Source organism: Solea senegalensis, linkage group LG2 (genome assembly GCF_019176455.1).
Source record: "Solea senegalensis isolate Sse05_10M linkage group LG2, IFAPA_SoseM_1, whole genome shotgun sequence".
NCBI lineage: Eukaryota > Metazoa > Chordata > Actinopteri > Pleuronectiformes > Soleidae > Solea > Solea senegalensis.
In genome coordinates, this window is record NC_058022.1 from 2,495,361 (window position 1) to 2,515,197 (window position 19,837).

General features: G+C 41.1%; 2 protein-coding genes across 3 annotated transcripts; both read right to left on the minus strand.

Annotated features, from left to right (window-relative positions):
• Positions 1-879: 879 nt before the first annotated feature.
• On the minus strand, positions 880-10,553 carry si:rp71-68n21.9 (kelch-like protein 9). Its single transcript, XM_044018379.1, has 10 exons — positions 10,546-10,553; positions 8,090-8,232; positions 7,508-7,677; positions 7,263-7,395; positions 6,713-6,909; positions 5,725-5,800; positions 4,699-5,256; positions 4,156-4,335; positions 3,956-4,069; positions 880-1,988 (listed from the first exon to the last, which is right to left on the minus strand). Exons 1-10 carry the CDS (start codon positions 10,551-10,553, stop codon positions 1,492-1,494), a joined length of 2,076 nt encoding a protein of 691 aa, XP_043874314.1. The 3' UTR covers positions 880-1,491.
• Positions 10,331-16,838, minus strand: hao2 (hydroxyacid oxidase 2 (long chain)). Of its 2 annotated transcripts, XM_044049964.1 has the most exons (9): positions 16,749-16,838; positions 14,648-14,702; positions 12,419-12,571; positions 12,163-12,314; positions 11,622-11,905; positions 11,315-11,533; positions 11,038-11,196; positions 10,794-10,863; positions 10,331-10,712 (listed from the first exon to the last, which is right to left on the minus strand). In XM_044049964.1, exons 2-9 carry the CDS (start codon positions 14,662-14,664, stop codon positions 10,657-10,659), a joined length of 1,110 nt encoding a protein of 369 aa, XP_043905899.1. In that variant the 5' UTR covers positions 14,665-14,702; positions 16,749-16,838; the 3' UTR covers positions 10,331-10,656. The 2 variants fall into 2 exon arrangements, with proteins under 2 accessions (XP_043905899.1, XP_043905910.1); XM_044049975.1 differs by lacking the exon at positions 14,648-14,702.
• Positions 16,839-19,837: the final 2,999 nt, after the last annotated feature.

Genomic DNA, 19,837 nt, shown 5'->3' on the forward strand with positions numbered 1-19,837 from the left:
AAAACTAAAAAATGTCACTACAAATTGATTGTTGCTGATTTTGTGTGTTTATCTGGTTGAATTTTGTACCCAAATGTTTAAATGCACTTTTGTAAGTCACTTAGGATAAAAGCGTCTGCTAAATGACATGGAATGTAATGTAATGAATTGTGCTGTATGCCCTTATATTTTTTACACATGTTATTACTCTATGTTCTGCCTCCTTATTTTATGTCTTATTTTTCGAGTAAACAGTCATCTATTTGTTTAGATGTTTACATGATTTACCTTTGTGTGACCATGTTTAAATCTGTATCTTTGTCCCTAAGTTGAGGCTGTACATGTTTTATGTTTGTTATTTATATTCTGTGAATTATACATCTTTTGTTGGCTGTTTTTCTTAAAAGTAGGTTGGCTAGTTTTAACTAGCTAGCTAGCTAGTTTTGCCTGCCTGTTTTACTGATGTTAGCAGATAGCTGTTCCCCACTGAAATGTTTACTTGTTTATGCGTTTCCTCAAACTCTCATGAACATAACATTGTCATTTCACGTCTTATTTTAATACATTACTCGCATATATGACCTTTTAAAAAGATGCTATAGAGCTAGTTTGAGTAAAACAAATGTAAGAGTAGCGTGCTAATATTAGCAAGCTAGGTGTGATTCCCTCCTTTGTTTGCAAATTGCAATATTCCTTGTTTGATGGACAGAATTTAATGATTGGCAGATAAAAACTTAAGGCTTTTACAGAAAACTTTTATTTTACAGGATGAACTAAGCAAAAAAAAAAAACACTGACTGTATGAAGTGGTGCTATTACATGTTGTTATTATTATTATTCATTTGTACAGTTTAATGCTTTTCAAAACATATTTAAATAAATTTAAACTCAAGAGGGGGATCAGTTAAAAAGTATTTAATATTTCAAGGCTATGGACTCATACATTACAAACACAAAATACAGAATATCTACAAATTTAATAAATCTTTTAAAACAATTCACCCAATTAAACATGGATATTTTGTTGAGTTTGTTTATGAGGTCTTGTTTGAATAAAAAAGAAGTAGCCGCATCATGCTAATGTTAGCAATTCACAATCATAATTGTTTTTGTTAATTAATTTTCTCAGCAAGAGAAAATATATTCTACCAGAAAATACAGAGCACACACTCACACACTAATGACAGAAACAAACATAAGCATCAGCTGATAACTTGAAATTAAACAATGCAGCTTGTTTAAAAAAAAAGTAGTAATATTATTAATATAATTCATTTATTAATTGCTGTTTTTGAGTGCAAAAATATAACCTAAGTTATGTATCCATTAAACCATTCCTTTAACCTTATTTTAGGACTTAAACTTATTTATTGTTTACTCCAGTTACTTCTTTTTACATTTTTAATTCATTTTAAACAAAATTGATTTCCCAAATTTCCGTCTCTGTGTTGTTTTTAAATATTTGTGTGTTGGAAAAGTGCTCTTCAGATAAAACTCTGCTCTGCGCTGGTCTTAGCTCTTGGCCGTGGGCAGTGGACACTCCTGTATCTGAGCCTCGTCCACTGAACCCTCAGGCAGATGCACCGTCATGGTGCAGGCTCGAATCCCGCCCAGAGGCTCCAGCACGTTGAACACTCGCTCCCACACGTCGTGTTCTGGATCGTACCGCTGCACAATGTCCACCATGCACCTACTGTTCCACGAATACCCTCCCACCACGTAGATTTGCCCGTTAAACACGGTCACTCCCACGTCGCTCTGGCCTCGAGGCATGGCCGCCACCATGGTCCACTGGTCCGTCTGTGGGCTGTAGTATTCGCAGCCCAGGACGTCGTCGTAGTCGCTGCTGCCTCGGAAGTGATTCCCGCCCATGACGAAGAGCTTGTCCCCGACGGTGCACATGCAGTGCAGGCCGCGCAGCTCCATCATGTCGGCGCGGCGGCTCCACGTGTCGGCGGTAGGGTCATAACACCACAGCTCCTTCTGGAAGGTGTCACGGGTGATGCCGCCTGAGTGACAGAGGAGAAACCAACAGACATTAGCTACCACAATCACTCAGTCATCTTCTACCACTTTATCGCAGGGGGCAATGGTGCCAATCTCAGCTGACATGGGGCAAAAGGCGGTGTCACACCCTGGACAGGTCGCCAGACCATCACAGGGCCAAACAAGAGTGTCCAATTTGCACGATTTCTTCACGTCTGGAAGTTTCACTTCCGCTTCCATAGTAAACAAATTAGCGTAATGTCAGAATCAAATCAGACACGTGATCAACAAACCAGGAAGTCGTGATTGGATCGACTGGAACGTCGATCGGCACATACAAGCCTGGTTGTTCGGAATGGAATTTGTTTCCCGATGGGCTGTGTTGTACCAGTTTTCAGATTGGCATGTTTGGCATGATTGTCAGGCTTTTATTCAGCTGTGTCCATGTAAACATAGCTACTGTTGTATATATTTTACATGTAGCCCCTATTACCCCCTAGGGTAATGTCCACTGTTGGTTTTGAGGTGATATCTCCTCCCTTGTCAAAGTTTTGGTCACAAGATGAGAAGACACATGTCTAACGTGCCTTAAAAGTGAGTCCTGTACGACATTAACTTCTGTCCATAATGTCTGTGAAGGTTCTCAGTCATTCAGGTCATAGTCATCTTCTGTGGTTAGCTGTAGGTGTCCCGAAGTTGTTTGATTTGTATGTTTTGAGCATGAGCTGAAACTCACAGTGTATGGTGTGAATACAGGATGTAAAGATGATGGTTTAAGTTTCAGTGCTGCCGTGAGGAGTCTTGGGTTTTCTTTTTGGTGTTTGTGTTTCCTGCCTCTCAGTCCGACATGTGAAACTTAAAGTGTTCTTTCACCACGAGAAGCTGATTTCCTGTCCAAGGTTGCTGAGAAACCTGCCCCGAGTTCAGGCTGTGAGCAGCTGGTGGGAGTTTGACTGCGACGAAACAGGAAGTGGTTTCTCATAGATAAGACAAGCTGTATTCGACTCAGTTCATCTTGTCAAAGTGGAGCTGCTTGTCACTTTTTATATACTCTTTATCATGACTGTTTGACCCCCCCCCCTCATATGAGTAGAAGAAGGTCCAGGAGGTTTTGAGACATTTTAAAAGAGGTCATAAAAACAATGCAAGTAGGTCTGCTTATGTGATCAGGGACGCAAATGCATGCAGTTTTCAGAAAACACCGTCAATGTTTGTTTCGTTTTTATGTTTTATGGCCTTGTACCAAAACAATTGACTGTGTACAATGGTATAGCAAGTAATAGTAACTTAGTTATTTCATATTTTACAAATTATTAATAAAATAAGCCTTTAAAAAAGGCTAGAGTTCTCCAAATTCTACTGTTTTGGGGGAAAAGCTCTGCATTTAAAGCTTCATCGCTTTCCTACGCCCACAGGCTCCGTCCAGACCTGGTATTAAATAATGTGTCCTGAGTAATCCAAGCCTATGTGGACATCTCCAAATATGACTGTTCACTGTATGTGTCTACTGTGACCACATGAATTTGGATCTGGATTCACCTGAGACATACACACCGATGTTTTTCCGCCTGAACACATGTGTCCAAGGTGAGAAGCATGTGTTCAAAGACAAAGCTCTACCTGTGCTGCTGTAACATGAAACACCAGAGAAAGACATTGTGTAACAACAATGTAAATATTGTGGAGTTGGCAAAGCAAAGTCATTTACCCAGAGGCACAGAGAAGTGTAAAAATACTGGAAAACAGCAATGGGTCAAGTCTCCTTGAAGGTCAAGAATGTGGTCTGAGGTCTGAAGTCACCCGTAAGAACCTGAATTCCCATTGTGAGGCCTTGATATTTGTGATTTGGCTGGAGCCATGTTGAGGTGTTGAAGAAGACCATGTTCTTGTTGAAGAAGACCCAGAAATTGAGTGATTGAGATCATGCAGTAAGAGGTAAATAAAGGTCGTCAAAATGCATTTTTAGGCAGTCATGCGTGAGTGTGTTTACCTGAAATGTACATGAGGTCTCCATGGACTGCTCCAGCATGTCCATAGTGAGGCTCCATCATATTGGTCACAAATGTCCACTCGTTTTTCTTCAGGTTGTAGCACTCCACGGTGTCTGATCAGAGTGTGACATTGGGGTCAAAGTTCAGGCTATTGAAGCACAACTCCTGTCTGTCCAAAGGCAACAAAAGCAATTCTCACCGATCTCTCCTGAGGTGTTTCTTCCTCCCACAGCAAACAGTTTCCCCTTCAGAGCGCTGAGATGGAAGAAGGTCCTCTTCTCATTGAGTGACGCGATCTGGAGCCACTTGTCGAAGCGCGGGTCGTAGCGGTAGGCGCTGTCAATGGCCGTCTTACCTTTTGTGTCGTATGTGCTTTGACCTAAAAAGTCAATGAGGACCAGAGATGCGGTACGATAAGTATCTGTATCGTATCCTACTAAGTACTAGTCAAAAATAACTGGATTAGTTAATGGACAAAGACGACAACAAACTTAAACTCAGCAGCTTTTTAACATATCGTGTTGTAGACTTGTTACTGTTGATCGTGGTTAACAACTTTGTACAACTTTGGAAAAGTCCCATTGGGCCATCAAGAAAAATTACAACCTCCCAGTCTTTAAAATTGCATCATTTATACATGGCAGTTAAATGTTTTTAGTGTAAAAATGTTACTACTCCTTAATTCCTTGAGTTTTAAGGTCATCTGAAGGGAACATCGTTTTGAGAGTGTTGAAGCACTGACCTCCAACAATGAAGAGGAAGCCGCCTAGAAGAGCTACGCCATGTTGGTAGCGTGGCGCCTCCATGGGCTGTAACGCCTTCCAGTGGCCCGTCTTCTCATCGTACAGCCTCAGCTCTCGGCTCACCACCAGCTGCTGCCGCATGACGCCGCCCAGTGCCAGAATATGCGTGGAGTCTGAGCGTATCTGTGTGCGCTCGGTCTGCAGCGTCGGCTGCATGAACGGCATCATCTGGTAGTTGCTGGCCTCCAGCAGGAGGTTCACGCAGGCCGTGTCAGAGCGCATCAAGGAGTCGTCCCCTTCTTCGTCATCCTGGGAGATCTGGATGAGCTCACCGGGGCTCATCAGAGGGAAGCGAATGTGGCGCATTAAGGCGAAGACAGACGAGCGGCGTTTGGTGGGTTCATGATCCACCCAATTCCTGGCGATGTGGTAGAGTTCCAGCTCAGAGAAACCTTCCAGTGAGTTGCTGGCCAGAGCGTGTGCCACGCTGATCTCAGAGAGCTGGAGGTATCGGCCACTCTGAACCATCGCAGAGAGATTCTGGCTCAAAAACTCACCTAAGTTTGAAAGAAAGAATGATACTTTTTCACTTGTTTAACCAAAAGCACTACCAGTACCAGTACCATGAAGTGTATGAGTGCTTAAAAGTAAGGAGACATCTAGGAGTGATGTCACCCTCTAGTTCACTGCGTTCCAGTTGAGAAGTTGGAAAAATAAAATGTACCTAAACATAACATAACAGTGTAGCAACATGTCTACGGTTAAAAATTAAAAAGTACTATAAGTACGACTGATTTAATGTGAAAATAAATACAATGAGTTTCCTAACCCATGTAGAGGAGTCCTCTGTTTATGCAATATGCAGTCTCGCCATTAGATGTCACTAATTCTTACACAATAGACCTAGATTGATATTGATTGAAGTGAAGAAAATGTACTCTCTTTTTTTGTGTTCACCTTCATGTATGTATTTACAGAGGTATAACACAGATTTCACCTTTGCTAACATTGCTAGTAACCCTTACCTATATTCACCCGAACATCCTCCAGATGCAGGTCGGTTGCGATGTGTTCGATTTCCACGCAGTTGTCAATCGTGATCTGTGTCGGTGAAATCACGTGGATTAGATTGACTTAATAAGAAACATATTTCTTTTTTTGGCTAACGTCTGACTAGCTTGTTGCTGTTAGCAAGTTTGTTTGGTGGTGGTGGTGGGGGTTCTTCTACTATTATAGAGTGGGGCAGACAGGACAGGAAGCAACATTTGACAAGGTACACACAAGGAAAAACTACAAAATAAAACAGGAAACAAGGAACAGAAAATCAGGCAGAACTTAAAAAAAAGAGATCAACAAAAAGTCCAAACAGAATAAATGTCTGGATAAATCCAGGGGTTGTGACAATAAGAATCTTTTTACAGCACAAACAACAAAGTAAACCAAATAAAACAAAATAAAAGGAATAAAAACTTGTTCAAAAGTATGTTTAAAGAAGAGTGTGAGGTTTCATGAAAAGCCCTGGTGACCTTATTTCCTCAGACGACTATAGAAACTCTGTCACTTCTAGTTTTCAGTCTCATCTCGGGAACAGTCTACACACTGGTTCATATGAAACTAAAAGGTCAGATAAATATAGTGTGGCTGAGCCCATTGTTGCGGTGCATATGTGTCGTATGTTCACATAAAACGACAGGATTTTAATGCAGCTCCATGTTTTGCTTTTACGTGGAGGAAACAGAAGTTTGCCCCTGCATGAACCAACAAGGAGGGGAACACGTTCTTCAAAGGGTTCGGTTCGGCTCACTAAAGTGCGAAAGTGTGAAAGCAAACTCGGACCAGCCGAAGGTTGCAACCCCCAATCGAACAGAGTCTAAGTTCTGCACCATCTGGAGATGATTATTTAATCTTTTCTGGAGAAAGGTGTGTCCTTGAAGGATAAAATAGTCCAACTGAAATTACAAGAGCTGAGTTCTGACCTTCAGTGTTCTGGATTATAAAATGAAAACCTCTCACCTCGCTGCTCAGAAGCTTATTACAGAAGCTCAGCACGGGCATGACCTGCAGGAAGTTTGCAGCCTCCAGCGTCTCCTGGAGATTCCCCATGTCAAGGTAGACTTTGGACGTGTAAATGAAGTCAATGATGTTCTTTAAGCCTAACTTGGTGACCCCGTGCAGCTTGATCTCCCTCATCTCTTGTTCTCTCATGCCTCCTGCGCAAAGAACAGGGAGAGAGAGAGAGAGACAGCACAAAGGAGACAAGGACAAGGTGAAATAAAAGGGTGCACGTTCAGCAAAACACACGAGGGAAAATGCGTAAAAGAACCAAACCAAGTCATAAAGACTGGAGTGAATTGTCTGAAACTGAAAGAGAGCACTAACTTCTGCATTTTAAATTACCACATGTACTGCAATAGTGAATATCAGAATGACAACACATGCTTCCTCCTATATAGGTCATGTTTCTGTTTCTACACACAGACGATGTACAGTAGCGATGTTACACACACACACACACAAAAAGAGTTCATGTTTTAAAAGTTGTGTAAGAAAAAGAGCCACACACCCGTGAACATTGCTTTGAAATAGTCACTGGATGAGGCCATGATGACTCGGTGGACGGGGAACTTCTCTTTCCCGTCACCTGGAACCAAGACGACATCGCAGAGAGTCTCATCCGCCCGAAAATGATCACAGCCCTGTGAGACAGGAGCGGGAATAAGATTAGGAAAAAGACGGGGATTAAGCTGCCAAACATCTCCAGGAGGACACATCAATAAAAACGAGGCAAGAGTCGATCAGAATTACTACCTGCAGCACAGCTGCTCCATGGTCAGTGCTGCCAAACACCTTGGAAAGCGGTCGAGGAGGAAGTTTGGGCTTTGTGGCTTTGTCGGGGCGTTTGGGTGGCGTTAGGGAGGGAGCAGGTGCAGGAGATTGAGGTGGAGGTGGATCAGGGACAGGTGGAGGACGCCTGTCATCTGTAGTGGCCAAAATAATTAGAGTCACACGTCAGGTACATGGACTGGAACATTTAAGATGAAGTTATTTGAGGGTCCCAATCCACAATGTACATTATCATTTGGCCCTTTGATTAGGTACACCTGATGAATTCAAGAGTACGTCAGAAACAGCTTTTCACAAACAATCCTCCCAACATCATTTTATGCATGTGTTATTGAAGAATTTCAAGTATAAGATAAAAAACTAAGAAAATAAATTTGGCGATACTTCAAAAAAAAGTCTCTGTGGGTCCCGTCCTATAGTCTCTGGGATTGACTCCTCTACTCCAGTCCTACCACAGTTGAACACAGATCTCTCAGCAATGTATGAACGTCTCTGTTTCTTATCAGATGAGTTTCTTTATAGCAACATATTCAAAGGGTCTCACACCTTGGTGAGCAGGTCTTTCAGGTGGAGCAGGAGGTCTCTCCGGTGGAGCTGCAGGTCTCGGTGGATCCCTGGACTGATGCCGGCTGCCCAGACGGGACAGTCTGCGGCTCAGCCTGCCCGGCCCACTGTCCTCCCCATTTCCCCTGCAGAAGAGAAGGAGGAGCCATTGTGTGAGAGATTTTACCGACTGAGTCATTGTGGTTTTCAACAAGGTGACCACACTGATGTTTTCATGTGTTTCTCACCCTGTTAAACACTTTGTGTTTTTAAAACTAACTTTGTAACTTTGATACCTCTTAGGTACCTCTTACTTAAAATGGTCTGTGACTTTGTCTTAATTTAAACATCTCCTCTGATATGAAGGGTTTCATTCTTGATATTTGTCAGCTGCTTCCTCAACGCAGCTGACAAACGTCTGTTTGTACCATGTCTCCTCCATGTGACTGTAAAAGGAGGAACCAGTGAACTGTTTTCATCCTAAAACAGCTTCTCTTGTAGGTGTTTTGAAACTGTTACAACTCTAGGTGACCCTTTGCAATTAAGGAAACACCCGCAATGAGTTTACACTACACATAAAAAGGCAATGTTTCAGTCTTAAGTGTTTTTTTAAATGAATTTAAATGAATTATTTATGCAGTTATTAACCAGTTTTTAAATATGTAACAAAAATATAACATCACCCTGTTCAATCCCCATATTATCCTTTTATTATAATTTTATCATTTGTTTGGCAAGCACAACTTTAAAGTGCTTTTTCAGGGTTAAGACCTGGATTTGGGGTTAAGGTTAGAATTGGTAGAAGCAGTAGAAGATGTGTGAGTGAGTGAGTGAGTAATGTAGTAGATCATCATGGATCTTCACCCTCATCATAATATATGATTTATATGATTTAACACTCAGGCATCAGTTTAATTAACTACCCTCTTAAGGCATTAAGGACAAAAATGTCCACTTCCAAAAAAAACACTGTAAAAACCAAATTAATTTTGTTTTCAACTTTTTCTCTGCAGGAATCTCTTATTCAACTCTAGCCATGCTAAAAGTAGCATTTAGCATTCACAAACATTTTGAGGATTTTAAGTCACTGGTATTATTCATGAAAATTACTAAATACAAAATGAGTCATGTTATTTTTCTTATAGCAAATGTTGGGTGTTGGGTAAAACTACCATTTTATCACCTCTTACATTAAACACAGTGACCTTTGATTTTACCACACTCAAGCTCCTTCTCATCTGAAACACACTGTATGAAGTTGTGCTACTTTACTATCATGTCCTGCAGGAGCTTCGCACAGAGCCGTGTCTAAAAGATGTTCAAACGGAGGGATGACGGCTGTCTACCTACCTGGAAGAAATCCTCCTCAGCAGCCCGGAACCGAGGCCTCCCTCCAGCCTGTTTGTCTATAAAACAAAAACTAAGAACTCTGGGAAGGAAGACTGAGCACAAAAGCTTTGCTGCACTTGCACCAGCTGTTTGGAGAGCTGAAGCGTCTGAGGCAGCATCACTGCTCCTTTAGCTCAACCGAGACCTCGCTCACTTCCTGTGCTACTTCTCCTTCCGCACCTTGACTGAATTTAGTATTTCGTTTCATGCATAGCAGTTTTGTACCTCAGTGTCATTCACTACTGTGTTGTAACCTCATATTCCACCATTCACTGTAGTTTTGGCTGTTATTATGGGCTATTTAAGCTACCATTTTTGTTAGAAATGTACCCAAATAAGGTTGACTCTAATGACACAATATGTACAGTAGCTTAGTCAAATTCAGGGAGTATTTTTACTAAGTTGAAAGTATTTTGATACATGGTATGGCTGAGTATGAGTTGGGTATTTGTTCTGTTCCTGTCCCGATAATAAACTGCCACACGAAAGAAAAAACTAATCTCTTGCTCATCTTTTAAAGCTATAGAACTATATTTCCATAATTTAATAGCTTCAGAGTCATTGTGATGGTTAAATGTCTTGTTGCGCAGAGACTGGGCTGGGCTGTCTCCACTGCCCCCTACTGTCTGTTAGTGGAAAAACAGAACTTGCAAGACCAGGAGTCCTCAGAATCAGGAGGTCTCGCAAGTTCTGTCTGTCTGAGCTATTTATTAAGCATTTATTGTTATTTGTTTAATTTTCTAAGCACTATAGTCAAACTTCCTCAGTAGAACAGTATTTCTGATTTTCCTCCAAGTACCATGAGAGGAAGCTTTTGGTACCACTGGTGTATGAAATAGAAAATGACAAATAAAATCTTCATCAGCTGTTTATTAAATCACAACCATTGGCAGCATCTCAAACCATAGTATATGTCATTATTTGTAACTTTCATTACATTCAAACCCAAAAGAAGTTGGTTTTTTTGCAATAACTGCTTTGATTCCCTTCAATCCAACATTCACTAAAACCTTCACCATGTCACCTGCTAGAACTTCCACCATCACTTCCTCAACCTCTCACACACTCACTCGTTCATTCTGGCATGAACATGTTCTTCATGTCGTGTTTTATAAAAAGTTTTATAAAAGATGCCTTTACGGGGAAGTCTTTCTCAGAGGGCCAGTGCTGCCCTCTGCTGGTCAGAGTTTAGAGGCCTGAACAAGGTTCCTGTTGATTTCAGACACATTCCTGCAACCTGAAAGAGAGATATTATGAGACTTTAATGATTTTAGTGGAGACAGAATGATACACGAGAACATCGGTGAGTCTGACTCACCTGATAAAACCATGGAGAGACGGAACTCATCGTTCAAGATTTGCAGAACGTCCCTCACTCCCTCCTCACCCTGAAATATCACACAACAACCACAGTCAAATACAAACACACACACAAACAAATCATTATCTCTAACCTTAACCAGTTCCTCAGAGGTTCTGATTTATTAGGACCAGGTCTCTATGAGGACTACTGGTCCAGACAAGGTCAGTGACAGAGTCATATATCAGTGCTGTTGTCTTACCTTGTATGCAAGGCCCCACACTGCTGGACGGCCAATGAAAACACACTTGGCTCCCAAGGCCAGTGCTTTCAAAACATCACTTCCTGTCCTGATGCCTCCGTCCAGATAAACCTCGATCCTGCCCTGCACCGTGTCCACGATCTCTGACAGTGCATCAATCTGCTCACAGAAAGTGTAAAGTCAAGGTCATACTTGTAAACTGAGTGCTACCACGTTCTTTGCAGCGTTTATCTCTCGATTACTTTGAAACATTCCAAAAACTGTGGTCAGTGAGTACCGTTGCTGGGCCGCCGTCCAGCTGTCTCCCGCCGTGGTTTGACACAATGATGCCCTGGACGCCGTGCTCCACGGCCAGCTCGGCGTCCTCCTTGGTCAGGATGCCTTTGATGATTACAGGCAGTCGGGTGATGGACTGCAGCCAGTACACGTCCTTCCAGCTGATGGATGGGTCCAAGGTGTTGGCCGGGATCCCATACTCCTCTGGGACTGCAGTCTCCTGTTGAAGCAGGGACCACAGACTGGTGAATATGTCCACTGGATTAATCTCCTTGGAGTAAACTAAACTGTCTGATATGAATATTTACCTGGAACACTCCATCAAAGTTCTTGACCTTGAGGTGAGGCGGGAGCTTGAAATGGTTGCGGATGTCGTTGCGACGCTTCCCGGTGTAGGGCACGTCGACGGTGAGGACCAGGGCCTTGAAGCCGAGTGCCTCGACGCGGTGCACGATCTGCTCAGACAGCTTCCGGTCCCGGTAGACGTAGAGCTGGAACCAGCGGTAACCGTTGGGTGCAGCTGCCGCAATCTCCTCCACTGAGCAGGTGGAGTAGGTACTGGCGATGTAGCAGGTGTTGACTGCCTCTGTGGCTGTGTAATGACAATTTAATTTAAAACCTGAATGACCTTTGATTTTAAGGTTTCTGACCTCATGTGTTGGTTAAAACAATATGAGTTCTAACTTCAAGGACTTTTTTTAGCCAAGATAATGCTACAATATATTATTCACCAACTATATTTGAGTTTTATTCTTGGCAATTCTCATAAATTCCTGTTAATTCCCATGTAAAGTTTCTAATTTAGAAAATTGCCAGAATTTTGCAACCTTAGCCCAGACACGTCCTCACCTCGAGCTGTGGCCACCTCTCCTTCATGCCAGGCCAGGCAGTGAAAGGCAGTGGGTGCAATACCAACTGGAAAACTGATTTCTGTTCCCTGCACTGTGGTGCGTGTGTCGCTCACTGACACGTCCCGCAGGATGCGAGGCCTCAGACGGATCCTTGGAATGAAGTATATAAATAAAGTGTCAGGGGGATAGAAATTGTAATGATGTTTGTAATGATGTTGAATGTGCGGATTAGCCACTTTTTTCAATCTTGTTACCTTTTGTACGCCAGTAGATTGTCGTCCCTGGTGCAGCATTCGTCGGCTCCAGCTGCGTAATAATCCCAGGTGGCCTTTGAGAGATGCTCCTTTGCATACTGCTCAAAATCTGTCAGACAAACTAAAGGCATCTCTGCACAGTGACCTCCCTCTCTGTGGGGGGGGGGAACAGAGATCAGACATTTTAACTACTGACACCAAACCACTGCTAGTGTTGCTAATAAAACATAAACACAGAGCGAGACAGAGAGATTATATCTATAATCCATCTATAATACTAATACAATATTTTGGGATTAGTTAAGTTTGTCTATCTGTTAATAGGCTAAATAGAGATTGTACTCTAGCTTCAATTTGTGCTTTTACTATCTCTGATAATATTTATGAAGTCACACCATATTAACTTATATAAAACAGTGGGGGCAAAAATATTACAAAGAAAAATGGCACAAAAGTTACAAACAACTCTCCAAAACCAAATAACACGAAGAACACGAGAAACAAACAAAGACAATGTGACAGGGAAAGAGAGGAAAGTGCATAATATAGAAGGAACTGAGCAAACAAATAGAACTGGTCCACCTTCTTCCTGGAGGCTCAACTGAGCAGAAGCAGAAGCAACTCTCCTGGAATTTAAATTTTGAGTTTGTTCTGAATTTAGGTTTCAAAACGTGTTCAAATACCCACGTCTATGTTTGTCTCTGTGTCCACACAGTCAGTCAGAATCAAACAGAGCCTGTGTGTGTGTGTTTGAGAGAGTGAGTGCTTGTATTTGTTGCCACTTTAGGACCTGTTACGTCATAAACACTGACCTTATTAGGACCAGTCGTCCTCCTGAGGACCAAAACCTAGTAGGGTTATGCATTTACTAGTTATGGTTAAGATTAGGGATAACATTTTGTTTCAGCTGTCCAAACAAATGGAAGTGTCCTCAGAAGAATAGCTTTGCAAACCTGTGTGTGTGTACTGTATGTGTGAGTGGGTCCCCTGCTCTTGTTGTGTTAACATAAGCTGGAAATGTGCTGATGGTGACAATGGTCGCTATAGTGACCATGCGGCCCCCGACAGTACATACAGTACATTTACAGTACATGCTCTGTACATACAAAACCCACATGCTAACACATACCATACATGCTGCTGTCATCTAACATGTTGGTAACCGTTTAACATATTTAATCATTTATTAACTCAGTTTTTCCCCACTAAAAACACTGATCTGTTGAGGGTGTTGATTTACAATTTAGTAATTGAGGTTCAAATAACTGTAAAATATTAACTTTTAATGTGGACGTGTACATATATATGTATATATATATGTATACATATATATCTCTGTAAACATCAGATTAGTTGATCCACTTCACATTCACATTAGATTTCAGGTCAAAATAGTTATTTTTATTTTTTGTTTTATTTTATTACTAAAATATCATAAATCAAAAGCCTGATAAATATCAGTGGAGATGGGAGATGAAGTTCTGGTTGTGTGTTTGTGTGTAAGTGTGTTATTGAGCAGCAACGACAACAATTCTGACATGATCAATAGTAGTCGTAAGATCATGTAGCAATAATAAAGACAACGAATAAGTTACAAAAGCACACTCACTGCCCCACAACCCAAGTTAATACAAGCACATTCACTGCCCTCATCCCCTATTTTATTATCTATATGTTTATTTATGTGTTGCACACAGTATTAATAAAGGTGCATCATATATTTACTGACATCATATAAAGTAAATGTATTTAATTCAGTTCAAAAAGTATACAAAAACCACTCATGTCATTGTAATAGCTTGACCTGTCCAGTAGATGGCTGAGTAGAGCAAATGAAGCCTCAAGAAGCTTAACCCTCCCTCGAGTGGACCAATTTATTGATTGAACCCAAACCCTCACCATAACCTAACCATACAACATGTCTTCACCTTAAAATGTAATGTTATACAATCTTTGTCCCCATAAGGAAGACAAGTCCCCATAATGTTAGTGTGTAATCACATTTAGGTCCCCACAACATGACACACACACATTCTCTGTCGTCACCCCCTGTCATTGTAATAGCTTGACCTGTCCAGTAGATGGCTGAGTAGAGCAAACTTGCTTGTTGTCCCCATAAGGAAGAGAAGTCCCCATAACGTGAGTGTGAAATCAGATTTACGTCCCCACAACATGAATAATTACTGGAACACACACACACACAGCAGCAGAATGGGTTTTTTTACTCACTGATTACAAATGTTCATTCTCAGCAGATCTTCTCTCCTGACGACAGACTCATAACCTGAGCAATACAATACAGACACATCATCACTGCTACTACAAATACAGATATTACTGCAGTACTACTACAACTCCTGCTACTACTAATACAGATCAGATACTACTGTGCTACTACCAAAACTACTGATGCTACAAATACAGATACAACTGCAGTACTACTAAAACGACTGTTACTACAAATACGGATACTACTAAAACCACTGTTACTACAAATATAGATACTACTGCAGTACTAAAACTGCTGTTACTAAAAATACAGGTATTACTGCAGTATTACTACAACTACTGCTACTTCCAATACAGATACTACTGCAGAACTACTAAAACTACTGCTACTACAAATACAGGTAACTGCTGCTACAAATACAGATACTACTGTAGTTCTACTTAAATCACTGGTACTACAAATACAGATACCACTACTAAAACTATTGCTAATACCAATCCAGATGCAACTGTAGTACTACTATCAATATAGGCCCTACTGTAGTACTACTAAAACTACTACTACTACCAATACAAATAATACTGCAGTACTACTAAAACTACTGTATAATTACTGTGCTATAGAAATAAATGTTTAATTACATGGGAGTATTGTAGAACAACTAGTACAAGTATTACAGTAACAGCAACTAGTAGTACTACAAATAAGTAATCTCTAGGGATTTAACTTGTGATTCTGTAATAATAATTTTATGGACACAGTTAAAGAGCCTGTGTTGTGCAGTTTTCAGCCATGAACACTGGAGGGCAGTATAACACAACACAAATTAAAACATTGTCTCAGAGCTGTGCTCAACATCTGTCAAGCAGGTCAACACAAGCAGACTTTAATAAACTTTAAGTGTGTGTGTGTGTACATGTTTTTATGTTCTCGTGGGGACCACTGTTTAAACCTATCTTTGTGGGGACATTTTTGTCCCCATAAGGTTAAAGGGCTTTTTCAGGGTAAAGACCTGGTTTTAGGGTTAGGGTTTGACACTTAGTTGTGGTTAGAGTAAGGGGCTAGGGAATGCATTATGTCCATGAGGTGTCCTCATTAAGAGATTAAAAAAAACAGGTTTGTGTGTGTATATATAACCTTTTATAGGAAAACTATAAATGACCTCTGATGTCACACCTGTTGCTTTTGTAAACACAACACACACTTTACAACACTATAGTGTAATTGTAGCAACATAAAAAAATCCTAGTTTTATTTTTATAATAATAATAATGATAATTCAACTTTATTCAATTAACATTTGTAGATACAACAAGATTACAACATGCGTTACAAATACATGTTATATATAAAATAAATGGGATTAACACAGATAAAAATGTTTTTTTTCGCACCTTTATGTTTTACTAAAGAAATACTAATAAATAAGGATCACGTGAGCTCCAGAAAGCATGACACATATATAACATAATATAATATAATTTACTTTACTACTTTACTAATTTGACAGTTTGATGTGATCAATTTTGTGTATATACAATATATACAGTTAAGGTTAGGGTTAGGCATTAACTAGTTATGGTTTAGTGATGAGGTTTCAGTAGTTATGCTGTCATAATCTATAGAATTCAATACAGGGTCCTTAAAAGCATAGCTGGACAAATCTGTGTGTGTGTTTACGTGTGTGTGTGTGTGTGTGTGTGTGAATGGGCCACTGTCCTGTGCAGGCGCTGAAAGGAAGGTGGCGCTCTGTGAATGGCAGCTGTGAGCACATTGTTCAGGTGAGTTTCTAGAAAACCTGCCGTTTGTTATTTAACATGAGTGATCCTACACACGCACACACACTCTGTAGATTAGATTATATTAGATTACATTTAAAGATCGTCTCGTCTGATGTTATGTCACGTTCATGTGTGAGTGGTGAGCAGCTCTGTCTGTCTGTCTGCCTGTCTGTCTGTCTGTCTGCCTAACATTAACATGTCATTAAAACGTCTGACAGAGGAAAAGATTTGAGTAAAAAAGGTAAAGAGCTAAAATAAATAATAAAGTAGAATGACACACACACACACAGTGTAAATAACAACAGAATCATTGTCTTACCTTATACTGAGCTACTTTGACAGCTTACGGTGAGTGATGGTGTCCTTCTCATGTGACAGGGTCGTGTCAGAGGGCGACCCCCGTCCCCACCTCCACCCACTACACACACACACCACAACCCCTCCCCTCACAGAGTGTGGCCCCTCCCACCAGCGCGGCCTCACGTCAGCACTCTGACCCTCGGCCTCTTCTCTTTGTGCCAAAAAAGCTCAGGTCAATAGTCTGTCTTTGTCCTCGTCCCCTTCTCTCCTTTCTTCCTTTTCTTACCTCCTCGCTTTCATCCTTCTTTTTCTTTACCTTTTCTTTTCATCTTTCTTTTTTCTTTTACTTCCCTGTCTTCCTTTTTTTGACCTCCTCGCCGTCTTCTCTCTCTCTCTCTCATGTGACGTCTCAATCCGTCCTTCATTTAAATCCTCTACCCTTTCCCAATATGTGTGTGTGTGTGTGCGTTTGTCAGTCTTTAAATCTGACAGTTAATCATAAATGGACAAGTAAACAACTTATAAAATATATAAACAAAGGCGGATTAACAATCCCAGATAACACAGCTGCGTATTTATGAAGAACTGGACCCAGGAGAGTTAGAAGAATCCCATAATTACGACTGAGTATTAGGTCCCTACAACAAAGAAAATCTTTTGAGAATAAAGTTATTATTTAATTAGGGTTCGAGCAACAAGGTTGCAAGAACCCTATTGAAACTGGAAGGATTATTATTAGGGTTCGAGCAACAAGGTTGCAAGAACCCTATTGAAACTGGAAGGATTATTATTATTATTATTATTAGGGTTCGAGCAACAAGGTTGCAAGAACCCTCTTGAAACTGGAAGGATTATTATTATTATTATTATTATTATTCTTATTATTCCCCCAAATGAATCGCATTTTTGAGGCCTTTCCCATACCCCAAAACTCACAGATTTTTGTGACCGCATCAATCGTGGTGTAAATTTACGTCTGAAAAAGGTTCGGGGAATGTGCGTCGAAAATTGAATGTGGGAGGGGCCAATAAGTGCGGCGCCACCTGTCCAAATTCACCATGACCAACACAAATATCGCACATGCACGAAATTCGGTACACATGTGTAGTGGGTCAGGATGAAGAAAAAATTACATTATGACCATGATCCAAACCCAACAGGAAATCCGCCATCTTGGGTTGATTGGCGATTTTTTGGCGATTTTGGCGAATTCGCAGCAATGGTATTTGAACTAACTCCTCCTAGAGTTTTCGTGCGATCACCTTCAAACTTGGTGAGGTCCCTGTGGACCAGTTGAGGAGCTCACGGTATCAAAAGTTTTTTCAAATGTCGCATGGCGCGCGAGATAGGGGGCGGCAAAGTTCGTGATGATTCTGATGTTTCGCATCAGAAAAACAAAACTCTTATAACTTTGCGATGGAAGGTCCGATCCGAACCAAACTTGCTACCATTGATGATGGGCCATGGCTGAAGACGTCTATGAAAAAACGGTGAAGTTTGAAAACAGCGCCTCCTTGTGGTGAAAGAAAATACACCAAAAAAAAGTTTTTTTACGATTTCGGGAATAACTTTTACACAGATAATCGTACCGCACTCAAAATTGGTGACAACAGTCAAAACACATGGTAGATGATGTGTGATCAATATGACGACGAATCGTTTAACGGTGTTGCCATGGCAACGACGCAAAGTCTGATTTTTGGGACAAAAAATCAAACTGCTACAACTTTGCGAATCCTGGTCCGATCTGAACCAAACTTGCTAGGATTGATGACAGTCCGGCCCTAAAGACGTCTATATGAAAATATTCAATTTCGAAAACAGCGCCCCCTGTTGACAGCAGACAGTATGACAGCTTGTATTTCAATTATCTCCTCCTAGAGCTTTTGTGCGATCACCTTCAAACTTGGTGAGATCCATGTGGACGAGTTGAGCATCAAAAGTTATCAAAAGCTTTTTAAAATATTGTATGGCGTATGAGATAGGGGGCGCCAAAGTTGGAGATAATAATAATTTTTCACAACAGACAGTGAAACTCTTATAACTTTGCGATGGAAGGTCTGATCCCAACCAAACTTGCTATAGTTGATGATGGTTAGTTCCTGAAGACGACTGTGTTGCTGAAACGGTACATTTTGAAAACAGCGCCTCCTGGTGGTGGTAGAAAATTCTAAAAAAAGAAACTGTAACAACTTTGCCAATCCTGGTCCGATCTGAACCAAACTTGCAAGGATTGATGACAGTCCGGCCCTGAACACATCTATATGAAAATATTAATTTTCAAATACAGCGCCCCCTGGTGACAGCAGACAGAATTACATTTATAGTTTTTGATGCTGCTCCAACAGGGATTGTTGTATCCACTTGAAACTTAGTATGTGGGACCCCAGACCCTTCCTCAACATGTCCGTAAAAGGTCACCTCCCTACAGGAAGTGGAACGCCCGAAACAGGAAGTAAAGTCTTACATTGTCCGATTGACACGAAACTAGATATGTGAGTTACGGGACCTTCCCTGAACATGTTTCCGGAGACGCCGTTGACCAAACAGGAAGTCGGCCATTTTACACAGGAAGTGCCTTCTAACTTTGCCGTACGTTGTCCGATCTGCACAAAACCTTATATATGACACCAGGGACCTGTCCTGAGCATGTCCGTAAAAGGTCACCTCCCTACAGGAAGTGGAACGCCCGAAACAGGAAGTAAAGTCTTACATTGTCCGATTGACACAAAACTAGATATGTGAGTTATGGGACCTTCCCTGAACATGTTTCCAGAGACTAACAGGAAGTTGGCCATTTTAAACAGGAAGTGCCCGCTAACTTTGCCGTACGTTGTCCAATTTGCACGAAACCTTATATGTCACACCAGGGACCTGTCCTGAGCATGTCTGCAAAAGATGACCTCCCAACAGGAAGTGGAATGCCCGAAACAGGAAGTAAACTCTAAGATTGTCCGATCTGCACAAAACTTGATTTGTAAGACAAGGGAACTTACCTGAACACGTTTACAGACGCGCATTTGACCGAACAGGAAGTCGGCCATTTTAAACAGGAAGTGCCCTATAACTTTGCCATACGTTGCCGATCCCCCCCGAAATTTGGATCAA

Bases quoted from the DNA above. Each gene is read 5' to 3' on its own strand.
- si:rp71-68n21.9 (XM_044018379.1), bottom strand. The intron at 7,396-7,507 runs GTAGTAATTCTG...CCTGTCTCACAG, and splicing joins ATGGAGCAGCTGTGCTGCAG to GGCTGTGATCATTTTCGGGC. The intron at 5,801-6,712 runs GTGAGAGGTTTT...TCACCGACACAG, and splicing joins ATAAGCTTCTGAGCAGCGAG to ATCACGATTGACAACTGCGT.
- hao2 (XM_044049964.1), bottom strand. The intron at 11,906-12,162 runs GTGAGGACGTGT...GTCATTACACAG, and splicing joins AGAGGTGGCCACAGCTCGAG to CCACAGAGGCAGTCAACACC. The intron at 10,864-11,037 runs GTAAGACAACAG...GTGATATTTCAG, and splicing joins TGTGGGGCCTTGCATACAAG to GGTGAGGAGGGAGTGAGGGA.